The sequence below is a fragment of the Sardina pilchardus genome, chromosome 15 (genome assembly GCF_963854185.1).
Source record: "Sardina pilchardus chromosome 15, fSarPil1.1, whole genome shotgun sequence".
In the NCBI taxonomy this organism is placed as follows: Eukaryota; Metazoa; Chordata; class Actinopteri; order Clupeiformes; family Clupeidae; genus Sardina; species Sardina pilchardus.
This window is the reverse complement of record NC_085008.1, coordinates 17815888-17833781: the sequence shown is the minus strand read 5'-3', so window position 1 is coordinate 17833781 and position 17894 is coordinate 17815888. Positions and strand designations below refer to the sequence as shown.

Here is a 17894-nt window from a genome sequence, read left to right as displayed (position 1 = left end):
CGATGTAGACACACAGGCAGCGGTGATTATGGTGTCCACTCCGTGTGAGCACTTGTGATGTGACCACAGTTAGGTTGATTTGTCGCTTTCAGTGTTTATTTATATGTTTATTTGTTTACTTTAAAGCAAAATGTTGGTCTGAATCTCTGAAACTACTAAGCTTAATGCTTAAAGGGAATGCTAAACCTTACAAACAGCCTAGGCAGCACTGCTTGCTATCTTGCTATCTCTTGTATTTTGCCAATGTTTTGTTGCGAAAGATTCTCATCTTGGAACAAAGAAATGAATGAAACATATTCTGTCTGGCTTGTCATCACCACAGGCATGTTCCGTCAAAATGAGTGGCATAGCTCAGAAAGAGCCAAACAGACGTACCTCAAACATTGACAAACTGTTGCACAATGTTGCTTTGAGTTGTCGTCTGACGGCATGTGTCTGTGTGTTCTCTATTGCAGGCTAGGATTTCCCATGATGCTCATGACCTGTACGATCGGCATGTGTTACCTGTTGGCCACTCACATTGGACTGGGCTGGAACCTCTAAAACAGCCCCACATACACGGGACCAAAAAACAGACTTTTTTTTCTGCGTTTGTGAGTGAGTGTATATGTGCGCGCGTGTGTGTGTAAGACTGTGTTAGAATGTGTGCTTTGAATGATCACACTCCGGGGAGAGGGGGGAAGCCTCGCCTCGCTGGAGATGGACTGGTCCCTTGTTGACTGGGAGACACAGTTCGTTGGCAGAGCGGTGAGCAGCTTGTGTGTGTGTGTGTGTGTGTGTGTGTGTGTGTGTGTGTGTGTGTGTGTGCCTGGCCTCATTAAAGCGTGGCAGACAGCTCTTGCTTGCCAGCCACACGCCTGGCCCCAGACATGGAGGAGAGAGAAGAGAGACGAAGAGCCGAACCAAGGGAATGAATCATCCGCGCCCAGTGGCCAGCTTCACCCTGGCACTCGCCAGCGCTCTCTGGTGCTACCGCTGCCATGGCGACTTGAAATACCATGAGGACAGCCAAGGGGAGGGGTTGGGGAAAGAGAGGGGTGGGGGTGGGGGGATGGGGTGTTCCCTTGGGAGTACAGCAAGCTTGTTTACATTTCCCGAAATAAGTGACTCACCCAAGGATTTTTATTATGTAAATGTTGGGGATAATAATTTTATTGATTTGTGTATAGCTTGGAATATACTGTATGATGAGGCACTAATATGATCCATTTGTCTTTATGTTTGTTTTATATGAAAAGGCAAGATACCACCTATTTAAAGGGATTTTCATGTGCCTTACCAAAAACTTCACCCAAGCTGTCCATAAATCTTGGGTTAATGATTTTAGATTATGCTCATACAGTGTTTTAGATGATTAAGTAGACCTAAGAAGAAATCTGTAAAAATTAAACTCTCAACACTTAATCTCAATCGAATCAAAGAAAAAAGTATGTAATGTTTTAATGTGTTGTAATTGTAATATAATTAACCCTTGATATAATATAATATAATGTAATATAATATAAAACCTTAATATTATTAAACTTGAACATGGCAGATAATGTACATTGTTATAGAAAGTGTATGTGTTTATACTATTAATATAATAAATATTTAATGGCCACTGCTGCACCCCATTTCTCTTGCCAGTATTGTAAGACTTCTGTTAGTACTGTAAGTACTATTCACTTTGATAGGGCTCTTTCTATGGACTGTCAAGGTAAAAAGATGAAAACTTCAACTGCCAGTGATGTAAACTGTGCTCATATGAACATGAAGAAGCAATAAAACTTTTATTTCATTTTGACAATATACAGTAGTTCTTGTTTTCTGTTGTGTAAAATACATTGGTAAACGTCCCCACCTACAAGCATGCCAAAGAACCATACTCACCTACCGTATACAAAGACAGACAGATAAACTACCATACATACTACCGTACGTACCTACCTGACATACGTACTTCCCATAATACACATACATACTCACATACTTATACAAACATAGTCACTCACTCACACACACACACACACACACACACACACACACACACACACACACAACTACTAGTTCCATGTGTGTGTGAGTATGCAATGTTTGCCATGCCTCAACTTCATGCCACTGATTGCTTAAGGTCTCTAACCAGACTCCACATTCTCGCCAGTCTGGAGCAGTTCAGCGACACGCTGGCCCATCCACAGCCACCGTGGCACAGATGGCGTGGCGTGTACTCAGGCCTCTCCCCGCGCCTGAGGGGGCTGGCGGGGCGGAGGGCTCGGCGCCGGCGATGCCCGGTGTCGTGGGCTCCTGTAATGAGGCCGCCCGCTGGGCCCGCGGGGTCCGAGGTGGATCAGCGGGATCCTGGAGCGGCTCCATCTCCAAATGTCACCCGTAATCAACAGGGAGAGTCCTAATGAGCACGCAGAGCGCGCGCAGCCACCGCCACCAACCACGCTACTGCAGCCGTCTCTCCCTCCAAGCTCCCATAGCTGTCTCCAGCATGGAGGTATTATAAGAACTGGAGAAAGTGAACAAGTCCCGCCCCCATTCATTTCAATGGGAATGCTAGGCTAGTGAAAATTGCCAAATTGAAAGATTTTTTCAGGCTTCAACATGGCGTTTCAAGCGGCTTGTTTCCGGTGCCGTTTTATTTAGCCAGTTAAGTGCCATGTTACTGACTGATATAAGGTACAGAAGGAGAGCTCGTGCCCACACTAAGCCCGTGCATGAGCTGAGAGTGGAACAGCCACCAATCAGCATGAGGAGAAATGACATCGGACATGATGTATTTCTGGAAAATGGCGACGAGGAAGTGCCTTGCCAATCTGTGAAGCTAATCAGTCAAATCCTGACCCCCTGGTCTCCAGCACCACTCTCACATAGCCCCATCTACCACCACATTCACATAGCCCCCTCCACCACCACACTCCTACAGCCAATTCCACCAACCACGCTCCTACAGCCGTCTCATCCTCCAGGCTCCCATAACCTCATCCACCACCAAATTCCCATAACCCCCTCCACCACCACGCTCCTACAGCCGTTTCCACCAACCATGGTCCTACTGCTGTCTCCACCACCACGCTCGGATAGCCATTTCATCCACCTGGCTCCCATAACCATATCCACCACCACCCTCCCATAACCATATCCACCACCACCCTCCCATAACCCTCTCCACCACCACACTCCTAGCCGTCTCCACCACCATGCTCATACCCTTCTCCACCACCACACTCCTACTGCTGTCTCCATTTATACGACGGCCTCCATCACAACATCCCCACGTTAGGTGAGTTTTCTGTGCTCCTCCCAGTGATGTCGTTCCAAAAGGTGTTATCCATGACCTCTGAAGTTCGCCTACAAAAAAGCCACCATCTTTGCCCAAATAAGGAGATCCGGTATCTTGAGATTTTTCGTTTTTCACTACATAGTTTTATCCACTGCTGTCTAGTGGATACAGTGATCTTCGGTAGGTGAAGACGGCACACTTTGATCTTTGCTACCCCAGAGCTAACTTACCATGCAACTTGCCATAGGCAGTTAGCTTCAATTAACTCCTGGATCTCCTTATATGGGCAAAGATGGCAGCTTTGGATCCTTTTTGTAGGCGAACTTCAGAGGTCTATTGTGTCAGACGTAACATGAGTATATAATGTACAGACGTTTAACCTCTTTCTAAAAAGAGAGAGATGAGAAAATATTTTTAATAATTTGCTATATCTCTACTTTGAATATTAAAATAAAATCACAGTGGATATCACTTCATATAAACTCAGTAGATTCATATTTCAATTCAATGTCCGCCGGTTAACTGGCATTGTGCTAGATCCAATCCCTGTAGTGACCCATGTAAACAAGCTGATCACTTGTGGATTGTGTGTTTAGGTGCGGAGCTGTGTTGCCTGCCATGCTGCCTTACCTTCAAGGGGAGATTCTGGGGGTCTGACCAAGGTTTTGACACCAAGGAGCTGCTCTGTTGTGGCCGTGGGGGCTGGCTCTTTAAAAGCGAACACAAAGAGGTAGGCTAAGTCACTTTCCATTGGCGTCAGTGTCAGTGCTGGGGGGCACTGGAGGGTGGCACAGGAGGTCACTGCGTGGGAGAGAAGAAAGCAGAGCCGAGACGTGAAGGGGGAATGACCTGCCCCGTGTTGTGGACCTAACAACTCACCACCGCAACAACAACAGCACGGATGAAATAAAAGAGCTGAATTGTGGCTCACTCTGGAGCTTGTTTGAGTTTATTCTAATTTTAGTCTATTTTTTTTTTTTTTTTTTCTAACCCATGGAACCCTATAGAAAAGGTCTGTAAAAACATATATAGCCTGAATCACACTTCCTGTGTATTACTTCCAAGATAAATCTGTGGTAATGCTTAATATTCATACTGAAATGGTTCCATACCCTTACTGTATGCAAAATATGTTATACGTAAGGGGTAATGTATTGTCCGCCGGTAATTACCGGAAAATAAGTCCTGACAGGGCAAACAGAACCCTGACGCGCAGTTGACACTTTCAGGTGTTGCGTGGCAACATGTTAGTAGCTGACTTTCACTTTCAATGAAATTCCATTGCAATAGACGTCTTGCGGATTGATATGAAAGACGTGAATCACACACACCATTGACAGCGGTCATTATATACTTTACAGTGGTAATCATATAGATTTAATGGACCTCTGAACGTTGGGAAGGTCCAATCATACGAATGGAACTTCCTGCAGCACTCTGAAGAGCCGTGTAATGATGTATATTAAAAATAACATGTATGTGAACATGCTGTAATCATGTAGCCTATGACGGGTGCACATTTTACATACTTTTTCATGTGGGAAGTGGGCTTTAGCACAAACTTTAGTTTTCCCTGTATTAGCATTTCTCCATGAAGTTCCTCTTCACTCAGCTTAAGAGCAACCATTCACCTTTCTGCCTCCTTTAATTGAAATCATTTCTTGGCAGATTTACTGTCCTTTTAAGTGATCCCATCTCACAGGATCTACCAAAGAGTTTTTTGATGCACAGAGACAAAAGGCTGTTCCTTTCACATTAACTTAATGGATGACAGACATTTCTGTAATGACCTTTGTTTGATGCCCACACACACACTCGGAGTTATGAGCCGATAGTTGCTGATTACAGCTAAAGTGTAAACATAAAGCGTGACATCTATAAAAATCTCAGAGTCGGGGTCTACTGGAGAGATTTACGAGCAACGTATATCTCAGCGTGCCGAGAGAGCCAAGGTGCACTGGCCGCCTGCCAGAGGCTCTGGAGAGGAGCAGATGTTTCCTTTAGAGGAGAACCACATGACATAAATAAGATGTTTCTGAGTAAATAAGGCTTTTGGCTTCTTCCGGGCTAATTTATATGTTCTCCCTTTTCAATGTCAGTTGGAGGGCTGGAGACGAGTCCATTTGGTCTAATACTGCAAATGGAGTTAGCAAGGAAACTCACATTTTCCCCTCGGGGATCAATAATGTACTCGATCTATCCAGGGAGCATCTGCAAGAATAATAAATATAGCTGCCAGTGGTGATGGTATAGTGACAAACAACAACCTGTGATTAACTGTGGCCGCAGGGACAAGCACAGCAACCTTGAATTTCATCATGAAACTAGTAGGTCTGGTGGACAAGATGAGAAAAAAAAAAAATCAGCTGTGAAAAGAGGATTTGCAAATGATCTTCCCATAAGGTACCTTGACAAACACAGTCATGATACATATCAGATACATGTACCGCGAAAAAATATAATTGAAAGCCATATTGGGATAAATGTTAGTAATACAATTTATTGCACAGAACACAGCAATGCAAATGTATATATAAAGGTTCACTTAAGATGGCAATAGATGTTTTGAAAAATGGGAAGACAATGACAACTGTTTCATATTCCCAAACTGGTTTGACAATTCAGAGTTTGATAAAAAAAAAAAACAAGTTGTGTTACAAATGTCCTTGAAGAACACTGCAGCCCAGGTGATGCCTTGTACCAAAGTGGCCTCCGCACCCAAAAGTACTTTACACTGAACAAATGCTCACAAATGCTCAAAAGTGCTGTCTCTGTGTTTTCATTTATTTATTCATTTTATTCAGGGCCTCACTCCGTCTAAGAGCAGTGTCCTCACTTGCAATTTGACGATAAATAGTCAATCTTCAGCTGGGTGCGTCCGAAACACTCTATATCTAAAATCCAAAATGGAGATCAATCAGAAATTAGCCTCTTCCAGCTTTAATCAGAAATCAACTGCCCAGGCCGTGTGGGATGATTGAAAGGACAGGCCGCTGATGTTATGTGTTGTTAGTGGGGCTCCGTGCTCAGCGGGAGTTAGATTCACCTTGCCCGCGCTCACAAGGCCGCACCTTGCCAGTCACTTTTGATGATGAGCTGGACACAGTCCAAGATAAGCCTGCTTGGTGGTGACAGCGACCCACCCCCCCCGGCTCCCCAGGTTGGCAAGTGAAGTAGGACCTCATGCTGTGAGTCAAGGGCGGATCTCACCTACTGACGTCACACCCAGTTGAAAATCGAATTTCATTAAATGCATTTGGATAAAAAAAGACACTATGAGACAATGTGAACTTACCACCACTATTAGCTATGGAAAGATAATATGTATGAAATCAAGTTACTTTGAAAATATACAGGACAATATGATGCATACGATGATTTAAAATCTATATTAAGCCTGTAGAAATTGCTATGGAAAGTATAGCTTTCATTTGCCCTGTTGAAGTAAGGTGTTTGAGGAAGCTCTTGTGACAATGACAGTGTCAGACAATGTCAGACGGAATGTCATGTTGGCCAGTGCTGTCTTCAGAAAAACAGAAGAATACTTCTGATATCACACAGCTGAGTCAGACCTCATAGTGTATGTGTGTGTAGGCATCGGGTAAACTGCAATTCAGACATTTCAAGCACGATCCCTACATCATGGCATAGTATGCATATACTGTAGATGTATTCCAACATCAGGAGCTCACTAATTAAACAATGCTAGAGTAAGGTGACCAGATGTCTGAGACCAAAACCGGGGACATAATCTCAAAAATCAGGGACATTTCAGTTTGACCATCAATCTGATTGAAATACATACAAGTTTTATCTTAAAAAAACGGGGACATGGGTAGTTTTTCTTTATTTTCCCGGGGACAGGCAACCAAAAATGGGGACCGTCCCCTGAAACCGGGGACGTCTGGTCACCCTATGCAAGAGGCCATTCATGATATGGAGTCCATTTTTCTACACACTCCATTGGTATGCTATGTCTGAGGTGTATGTTGTTATGATCACATTCAAGGATAAACTGTGCTGCACTGGATTGTGGCTGAATCATGTTAACTGTGCTCAATACGATGCAAAAAGACTGACATACGTAAGCGTCAACCTTTCAACTTCCATTGTCTGTCCTCAGGAGAGCGTGGCACGATTGCTAAAATGCTTCTAAAGTATTAATGCTCTTGTCGGGAAAAAACATGCCATTGCTTTTCCTTTTCCTCCCCTTTCTTACCCCGTTCCTCTCCAAAAATTACTTTTCTCAAGGGTAACTAGGTTACGAGGAAATTGCATTAGGGTGAGTTTAAACAGACTTTTTGAGCCGCGGTGACTACGCGGGCGGGCAGAGACGACGCAATTTCATTACGGATAAACTGATTTCATTCCTCTTCGTCGTCAACTCTTTTTCTTCGTGCCAGGGGTTGAACTGACACAGCCTCCATGCCGTGCGAATGCTATATACAGGCCCGTGCTGTGTCCCCCTACACCATGCTAGCCATCAATTAGTATTCGTCAGGAATGGCGAGATGGTGCCACTACCGGCTTCTTAGCGGCGCAGTGTCGGCCATTATCTGTGTGGAGAAGGATAGACTACTATAGTGGAACACGTCTAAGCATTGGAGAAGAGGTCAGAAAGTCCCCCATGATCAAATCCAGATCACAATAATTGACATATCACAATGTCTTCCAATGGCTTGTCTTCTGAAAAGGTTTGTCAGCCGAAAAGGCTTATCATAGCCTTAAAAGGCTTGTATGGTAATGTTGTGAGGAGACAGATGATTGAGTGCCTCCACAGAAGGTGGAGTTTTGCACTTAGAATGCAAAGAGCTGCCAGAATGTATCAGTCAGGGATGCCTTTGTGTTTGCCGTTATATTAATAATGGAAAAAGACAAAAATCTGGTCAATTTTGTTAGGAAGCCAATTAGGCGGGATGCCACCGAGTCCATTCAACAGGTTCTATGGGCCTGCCACCTCTCCAGCGAGCAGACAGCGACAGACAGCGCTGAACTTCAGCCCGAGTTCAGACGGCTTTGTTGTTGGCGGCGAGGCCCGGCGAGGAAGCGAACCACTGGCTGGCGAGGACAAGGATGAAGAGGGCGTCTGAGAAATGGGACATCAAAGCAGCCTCCCCTGAGAGCCATCTACAGTCAGTCAAGTCAGTCAGTCAGACAGAGGCAGTCATCTCCCAGCCCCTTTTTCCTCTCACTTTCAACGGAGCCGAGGCTCTCTCTTTGCGCTCACGTCAAACAAAACAGACTACTCTTAGGGGCGAGAAGGGGCGAAAAAGAAGTGACGAAGAGGAAGGAACTTTCTCTCGAATCTCATTTTGCACTGCATTGGTCTACTTATTGGGGGGTGTAACCATAGCAACACGAGGCTCTTTAAAAATCGATGTCGTATTAAAAAAAAAAAGAAAGAAAGAAAGAAAAAGAGAGTGGAGACAAAGATAGGCTGTGTGCTGCTGCATCACCTGGTTGTGAGAAAATGAACTCCACTCAGCCCCTACTCAAACCTACTGTCTCATATTTAACGGTTAACTCTAATTGTGTTGTTTCCTCCACCTCCTAGCCCAGTTTCTCTCGCTGTGTTAACACCCCTCCAAGTTTGCTGTCAGGGATAGATTTCCATTGCCTCTCTCTCTCTCTCTCTCTCTCTCTACCTACATCCGTAGCTGCTAAGCCTTTTATTAATTAGAATGGGATTAAATGGGCTACGTCGACAGTAATTAAGAAGTTGGGTATGAAGCTTAGGAGGGACTTGCTGGGAAGCTGGTGAATAAGCTCTGTGTGTGTGTGTTTGTGTGCGTGTGTGTAGGTGTGTCTGTATCCGTGTGTGTGTGTGTGTGTGTGTGTGCGTGTACAGTATATGTATATGTGTGTGCGCATGTGTGTGTGTGTGTGTGCGTGGTAAAGGAATGTAATGAGACACAGAGAAGGAGAGATCAACTCTGTCAGTCTGCCATCAATTACATTCCTCTGACTGACCTTTGGAAATTAAACTTGCGTTGGACACTGTTTCCTAATGATAATCCCTAATAATGAAGCTGTGGTGTTTGCAAACATGTGTTTATGTGTCGAACAAAAGAGGGCTTGGGAGGTCAACGGGCAAAAACTGTTAGTTGTTGTTATTTGTCTTTTCTCTGTAAAGATATACGCTGTTGGTTTCTGTTTTATAGCTTTTGTCCCCTTTCTTTGTGGTATAACACGACACAGGTTTAAGCACAGTGAGCACATGGCATAAGGCATACCTTTTCAATTTGCAAAAATGACATGAACAACAAAAAAAATAAAGTAAAATAATGACACGGACTTCGCCATCTGCCATGCCACCCTGGCAGCTGCAGTCATTGTTGTCGAGCAGTGTTCCTGTTGTTGCTCTCCCCTGCCGTGGAAACAAGAGGTACGCTCCTCATCTCCATGGCAATCGAGTAGGAGATGTCGTTGTTGTTCGGAGGGGAGATGCTTTCTGTTTTTTATTTATTTTTTTGGCGGGGGGATGGGGGTGGGGGGGGGGGGCTTGTTACACACGCTCACGATGCCAACATCGGCAGCAGCACATCTGCGGTATGGGAGTCGGAGCGCACTATCTGAGGGTGGTGGGGGTGTCGGAGCGCACTATCTGAGGGTGGGGGTGTCAGTCATGACACCTACCGCTGTCCTCATTAGTGTCTTTCTCAGCCACGAAGGGGGATGTTGGTGGGTGGGGAAGGAGACGGGGGACAGCTGATAGAGTAGGGCTGCTCTAACACATCACTGCATTTTAGCTTTTCTGCCTTTGAGCCTCCATGTGTTACTGTTTGTGTGCGTGTGTGTGTTTGTGTGTGTGCATGTGAGTGTGTGTGTGTGTGTGCATCTGTGTGTATATGAGTGTGTATTTGAGTGTTTTTTCACCTTTTGCCTCACTTATAGCCTACTCTGAATTAGGGCATCCGATTGTCAGGACCGATCTGTGTATCACACAGTCAGCTCTCGTGTGGGAGCAATGTTTACTTTGTCAGAAGATGTTATGTTGGATCATCATCCAAATGCCAAGCAGCAAATTTGCAGCATGAGGACGATATGATGTTGGCATGAAAGGATCACACCCAATTACATGTACCACCACTCTTACTCCCGAGACTTTCTCCTAGAGAGAAACATGACGAAAATAACTCTGCTGAAATTGAATTCAGACTGAGCTACAAACTTCGAGTCCACTATAGTCAGAGAGAGAGAGAGTGTGAAGTCTTAGGCCACGAGAGGCTTGTCCGAGAAAGGAAAACCACTAAGCAGAGAAACCCAGATAAGCCCATCGGCGTCCATGTCTGTGACATCTGCATTTGCCCAGAGCAAACAGTGATTTCCAAGCGTGCGCGGATGAGGCTGGCCGTGACCTCTTTCTTTCCCCCTGACACATTTCCCCCCTCCGAAGACGCCTGCGTGTCATTTCCTGCCTGCGGATACCTCCGCCGGAGCCTGCGGTTTTATGAAACGCATGACATTTAAGTAATGAGGGGAGAGGAGAGATGACAAATCCATTCTTCTTTTGGAAAAATATGCATATTTCAAAAAAAGTATCTCGCTCTCTCTCTATCATTCTCAGCTGTGGGGAGAGGCTTTGGGGCACTCCAGGGCCTCTGTCCCCCCCCCCTTCAGACAGAAATAGATGTATTATCTCACTCACTTCCATATTCTCTCCCTCTCTCTCTCTTACTCTCTCTCTGTCAGCTCGTGACTGGCGGCTTTCACAGGAACTTCTTCACCCCATTTTCACCTTGCCGCCTCGCGGCGATGCCGCTGCTCCGTTGAGTGGAGGTCGGGGTCACCTCGTTAGATGTCTACACTCACTGAACTGCAGATGAATCTTTTCCGCCGCTGACGTAGTTACTTAATGCAATCATGTGGGGCTGATCAGTGATCAGTGGAGCAAAGGGACCAGCTGTTGCCCCATTTGGCTTACAGGTGGAGCATGAAGCAACCTGCCCCCAAAGTATTTAACAGCAGCAGCAAATATCTGCGTTATAGTTCGTTCCACTGTCTGTGTTCTCTGGGGTGGTGAACTAATGCGCGGGCCGAGATACCCATCAGTGGTTGCTTGTATAGAAAGGTGATTGTGTTATTCAGCCACTGTGTTCTTTGAGTTGCTGCCCAGAAGTTAAAAACGTATTCAATGGCATCGTTGAAAGCATTTTCACCTTGTGACTGAATGGCTGAAACATCTCTTGATTTTCTGATCTGACGACTCAAAACAGAATAGAAATCGATTACTTTCCTTTTTCTCTTTCTTCTTTTTTGCCATTGCTTTGTCAGATAAAAACTGTCTGTATGTATTGATATATCACCTGAGTTTCTCTGCAAAAAGGTTCTTTCTTTCTTCCTTCCTTCCTTTCATTCCATTCATCGCTGTTGTGTATCAGATACTGATCGAGGTACATGAATATATGTGAATCTATTTTTGTGCTGCATTATTATGTTGCTGCATCTAATTTGATTTTTGTGAAATGACTGTGCATTTGCACCATTCCCTACATATGGAGCCTGTACCCGAGTGTGTGTGTGTGACTGCTCACGCTGGCTGTGGTAATAGAATGGTGATTTCCCCTGGTATCTGGAGAGTGGGCAGACTGTGTCCTCTGCCTGGTCGGAGCACTCACCTCCTCTCTGTAGGGGCGTGATCTCGCCGGGAGAGTGGGAGAGTGAGGGGACAGCGTGCCTCGCCCGGGCCATTGGTGACATGTCTCAGCTGCTGTGGATGAACTTTTCTGCAGCGTCAGCAGGAAGCCATCTGTCAGAGAGAGAGAGAGAGAGAGAGAGAGAGAGAGCTAGAGAGAGAGAGAGAGAGAGCTAGAGAGAGAGAGAGAGCTAGAGAGAGAGAGAGCTAGAGAGAGAGACCAAATGTGAGTATCTATGTGAAGGTGCCTGTGAATTAGGAGGTCAGCAGGCACATCTCTGGTCATGAAAGACTGAGAGAGAGAGAGGGAGAGAGAGAGAGAGAGAGAGAGGGAGAGAGAGAGAGAGGGAGAAAGGGATGGTGGGAGGAGAAAGAGAGTAGTGATAGGAGAGGATGCAGAGAGAGAGAGAGAGAGAGAAGATGGAGAAACCTGGTTTCCAGATGCATGCTCCGTTCACCAGGTGTTGTCTTCTTTTTTTGGTAGTTGTCACTTGTCACACTCTCAGCGGCAGGCAGGTGAAGCCTTTAGGAGATCAGATTCATTTAATGTGACAGTTGATGTCTCCTGGGAGGATGGGGTTTCAGTTGAAACACTGTTTAGAAATGTCGGCAAAGAAATGTAAACCAAAGTAAGAAAAAGCTTGTTTTTTTTCTGTTTGAAGCTAGATGAACAACTCTGTCCTTGGGCAGCATGTGATCACTGCTTACAAATTAAGGCTTGGGCATATTTGCATTCATTTGTAGCACTTGAAATCACATAATCAGAAGTATGTGCGACATTATTTATTTATATATGGATTACTTGACAGGGGCTGATACAGCATGCATAGTCAAAATGAAAATGGCTATCTAATGCAAGTTTCATGGTGTTTATAGCTAATGCTAATTTGCCACATTTGCCCCTAGAAGGTCTTTTGTGAGGATATGGAATTCATTACAAAATAGATGAAAAATAACACACATCACATGGTAGGAAGAGAGGAATACGCAAACCCATAAGACAAAAGACTAATAATAAAATAATGATATACTATATAAAGCAAAGCACATATGGTAACAGAAATGAGACATGAGCTCAGGATTGTTGTTGTTGAGTTACCAGGATTTCCTTATTCCTTTAAAGGTCATTTCAAATGATCAGGTAATGAATTCCTGTCCGGGCAAAATATGTTTTGCAGAATGAGAATTTTACAATTTCCACTTGAGGTTGCTTGAGAGGATTTACTGCAGCTTTGTCATCTTGTCATGAGTTATGAGGGGCTGAGGAGAAAGACTGTTTAAATAATTGAATACTAGTTCAACAGAATGAAAAAATAAGGTAAAGGTGGATTGCACAACGTGCACTATGTAAGATTTCACCTTATTTAAAAAGCCAACTTGATGGTAAACAAACTTGTAATAGGTGAATTGTTCTCCTAACCTAGCTATAGGCGTAGCGAGTCACTACCAAGAAAACTTGCCAGCCGAATGGTGGCCCAACAAATCTCACAAGAATTGTTGGAGCATGGTCTTTGGTATTATTTGCCCTCAATGGTGCCTTCCGGGCAGCGCTGCCTTCAAGGCACTACTCCCCTCAGTTTAGGGGTAGGATGAGGGTTGAGGGGGTTAGGGTTAGGAATAGGGTAAAGGTAGTGCCTTTTAAGCTGTGCTGCCTGGAAGGTGCCGTTGGGGGCAAAAAACACCATTGAGCACCTCTGATGGTATTTCCTACAGCCCACTGTTCCCTGAATCCCATGGATCTGAAGTCTTCTAATAAAGCAAGGGACACCTTTCTCCTGATTTGCAATAACATTTTCCTTCTTCTGATCAGTCTGTTGGCAACTTTTGAAAAAGCTTGAATTAAAGCTTAAAGGGGTATTCCACAATGGTGGAATATCCCTTTAAAGAAAAAGCGTTTAAAAAAGGGATAAAAAAACAAAACAACTTTTACATTCTCTTCACCTTCAATCCTTCTGTTACGAACGCTCATGTTCCCACAAAGGTCGAGGTGGCTAATGGCGAGTATACACATTTCTGGGCTTCCTATAATGGAGTGGCGGCATGTTCTACGCCACAGCTCTGCTGTAGCACCTCAACACATTACTCAAACAGCACACGATGCTAATCTCCAGGCCAGTTGAAGTAAACCTGGATAGAAACTTGGACTAACACCACAGGCAAACAGTACCCTTGGGCTTAATTAACTGTTACTTGAGCCAGGCTATGAGCAACTCCAGCAAAATGGACCAACCGTATTTACATATAAGGTACCCATGGGGGTTCTGACTCATTCAGAAACACCAACGCATTAATAGCACGTACACAATAAAAGACAATTAAAGAGAGTTGTTACTATTAATTTTTACATAATACTGTACATTGGCACACTCAGGAAATGTTCTCTTAATTTAACAATGAGTATGTGGTTGCCCCTTCAATGTTTGTAAACATCCAGAGCCTAGGCTGGGTGTGCATGGGGTCAGTACAATGGTGCAGCTAATTGATCGGCATGTTGAGCAGTCAAGGTACGCGTGGTCATTGCCAACCCAGGACTGTACCTTAATAAATGAGTCTTAGCTAATGCCGATTGTCTGCCTGAGCTGAAAACAGGATGGGTAGATGACGTTAGCAAGTGGCCAGAGATTCATTGATCCGCCATACAGTTATCTAGCTGAAGCTCAGTGTGTATACACGCAGAAAAGTAGCACAAATAGGTATTTGTTCATGTTTCAGTCAATTCACACACACACACACACACACACACACACACACACACACACACACGCACACACACACACACTCACACACACACACACACACACACACACGCACGCACACACACACGCACACACACACACACTCACACACACACACACACACACACACACACACACACACACACACACACACACACACACACACACACACACACACAATTCAGTGGAATGCAAAGCTTTCTGACCCTTGATATGTGCACTCATTTTCCTGTGGCGTGGAGCATAACAGGATCGATACCTTCATGTTCTTGCTTATGATAAAAGTGTCTGCTTTACACGCACACTTTTAATGCAACACTTTTTAAATAAGTAACATTATATTGTTGTCCCTCTATTTTATAGCAGTATTACTCTACTGTGGTTTCATGCATTGGTAATACTGTGTATGAACAGTCAATCCAATAACGGCACTTTAAATTAAACTGGACTGCATCCAACACACATATTGCCCCCTTGTTTCTCTTCCACCCTGAGTTCTCTTGTCAAAGTTTTGCTTCTCTGTGTCTAACCCAAAATGTCTCACTCTCTCATCCATTAGAAGGTCACATAAACCAATCTTACAAATGAACTTGAATTTCCCCTTGGGGATCAATAAAGTATCTATCTATCTATCTATCTATCTATCTATCTATCTATCTATCTATCTATCAAATTATGAATCCATCTGCATCCATAAAAAGGACAGCCCTGTGATCAATTTTCCACCAATGAAAGTGTTCATATCTATCTATCTATCTATCTATGAGCACTTTCATTGGTGGAAAGTTGATCACAGGGTTTTCCTTTTTTTATGGATGCAGAAGGAGTCTATGGCTGGACCCGCTTGCTGGACAGGGTCTTATCTGTGGACTGAGATTCCTTATTTCTCTGTCCGAAGCGTCCCAAACCCTGGGTTCTCTTTACCTCTGCAGGAGGAGAAATGCTGCTGATTGTGTCTTCTATGGGAGAGAGTTTATCTTGGCTTGGTGCAAGGAGAAAGGGTTCACCTGGAGGAAAAAAAGTGTGTTATCTTTTAACAATTCAATAAAACGGACGGCAAACATCATGGTCTTCGCAACAGATTTGTGTCCCTGGGCCTAATTCAATTTCCGGACAGCCCCTTAGACCACTAAATCTGTCCTGCGATCGGCCCTCCGTCCTGCCTTCACTTAAGTGATATTCGGCAGAGTGGTTTGACCCTTGTAGCTGGCTTACTAAACCGCTCTTTCTGCACTCTCTTTTAAAAACATGTAAACTGGACTATGCCACACAACCTAACCTAAACATGAAATTGATCCACAATAAAGTGATGTAGAGTTTTTATATAATAATAATACTTCTGTCTCTTTAATGTCTTTGTTGTCTGTTGATTTTGACCATTCTCTGTCCTATCCATTAAATGGATATTTAATTGCATGGCATAGAACATACTGTATCCTATCTGTGTGTGTCTTGCTACCTCTATCCAATTTCTGCTGCTGGCCATGTCAATTAATGCTGCTCTTCACTGTCCTCTCCCTCTGAAGATAATGCTTTCGTCATTCCAGACATATGCCATTGTAGGTTATCATTTCAGAAGCTTGAATGCAATACTATTTTTACCTCCAGGGTTCACATACGCATTTAATTGAACAAAGACAGGTAGGGATCCTTGCAACATGTACAGTACTTACTTATTCTAGATAAGTGGATTCCATTTGTTCCATTTTCTCCTCCATTACAAGTGCACAGTGCTATACTCTGGCGGCATGGACATGGGGGCTCACGTATGAGCTGTGCGGTCTTTGGTATTATATGCCCTCAATGGTGCCTCCCAGGCAGTGCTGCTGCCTTCAAGGCACTACTCCCCTCAATTTAGGGGTAGGATGGGGGTTGAGGGGGTTAAGGTTAGGAATAGGGTAAAGGTAGTGCCTTTTAGGCTGTGCTGCCTGGAAGGTGCCGTTGGGGGCAAAAAAACACCATTGAGCCGTATGTGCCCCCAGCGTGCAGCACTGTAGCTATCTGGCTACTTCAGCTGCTGCACCTAGCAACTCGAGCTACGTAGGTAAACCCGCTTGTTTTTGTCTTTTTTTTGTATCGACAGTTCTCGATAAACGGACAATCTGTGTGAAAATTTGACTGAATGTCTCCTTTAAGGGCATCTCATGGCATGGGGAGATAATAATGTAGATGGATATTCTAGTGTAATGACACTTTTATTGACTTGCTTTTGGAATCACACGCTTGCACACGTGGGGATGATGGTGTGGTTCCTATAGTGGAAACTTCCTACACAGGTGAGAGGGATGTATACCCGGTGGTCTGCTGACCCCAAACTTAAATACTAACCATGCCAGGTCTTCCTCTTAAGAGATTACGATAAGTGGGTCGACAGGGAAAGTGCACTCTTAGCCTACTTACTGACCCCTTTAAAACCCATGTCTTCTGCTCATATACAGTATAGGCAAGTCAAGGCAAGGCAATTGTATTATAGTACATTTCATATATATATGGTAACACTTTATAAGACACACATATTCACCATTAATTAGCTGCTTACTAGCATGTATACTAGTAGCATACTAGCCATTTGGTAGTCATTATAAATCATTAATTAATACCTTATTCTGCAAGACCTTATTCTACCCTTACCAGACCCTTAATTTAGAATTTCCTCTTTGTAAGCTCCTAATTACCCCTTATTCATAGTTATTAAGTAAGTTGTTGCATATGAATTATGACCTAAATATGCATGCCTCAGTATGGGGCTTGGAAGGTGGTAGTACCACAAGAACACTTATTCATCCATAATAATACTTATCAAAGATGGTCTATTCAAATGGAAGTAAACACTAAACCACAAGTGCTAATAGTGTGCAAATAACTCATAATTAAGCCGAATATGTTCCCTGTTCTAAAGTTATTTCCCTATTCTTATTTATTTTACTTATGTGAAAGACAGACCTGTGAGCACGCCCACTCAAAGTGTTCATGCTCATTCAACATGCAGGTTAATGTTCAGGATGCGTTTAGAGCAGCGGTTCCCAAACTTTTTTCTCCACGTACCACCTTCACATCCTGACTCGGCTCGTGTACCCCCCACCATCCAACACATTTCTACAGAAGACAGCAGGTGCTTGCTTTGTTCAAAAGTCATAGGTGAGAGAGATAAGGAGCAAAGTAGTGGTGCATATGGTTTGAGAATAATTGAAGACAAAGCATCTCTCTGGGCCCAAGTGCAAGTACATGCTGGTGATGAGCCTATGAAGAATTT

At 44.0% G+C, this 17894-nt stretch overlaps 1 protein-coding gene across 1 annotated transcript in view; it reads left to right on the top strand.

Annotated features, from left to right (window-relative positions):
* oca2 (oculocutaneous albinism II) overlaps positions 1–558 on the top strand; it is an 81395-nt gene extending 80837 nt beyond the window's left edge. Inside the window, exon 23 of the mRNA XM_062556320.1 lies at positions 456–558. Coding sequence (XP_062412304.1) covers positions 456–543 — 88 coding nt within the window. The 3' untranslated portion in view covers positions 544–558. The remainder of the gene's footprint in view (positions 1–455) is intronic.
* The last annotated feature ends 17336 nt before the right edge of the window (positions 559–17894 follow it).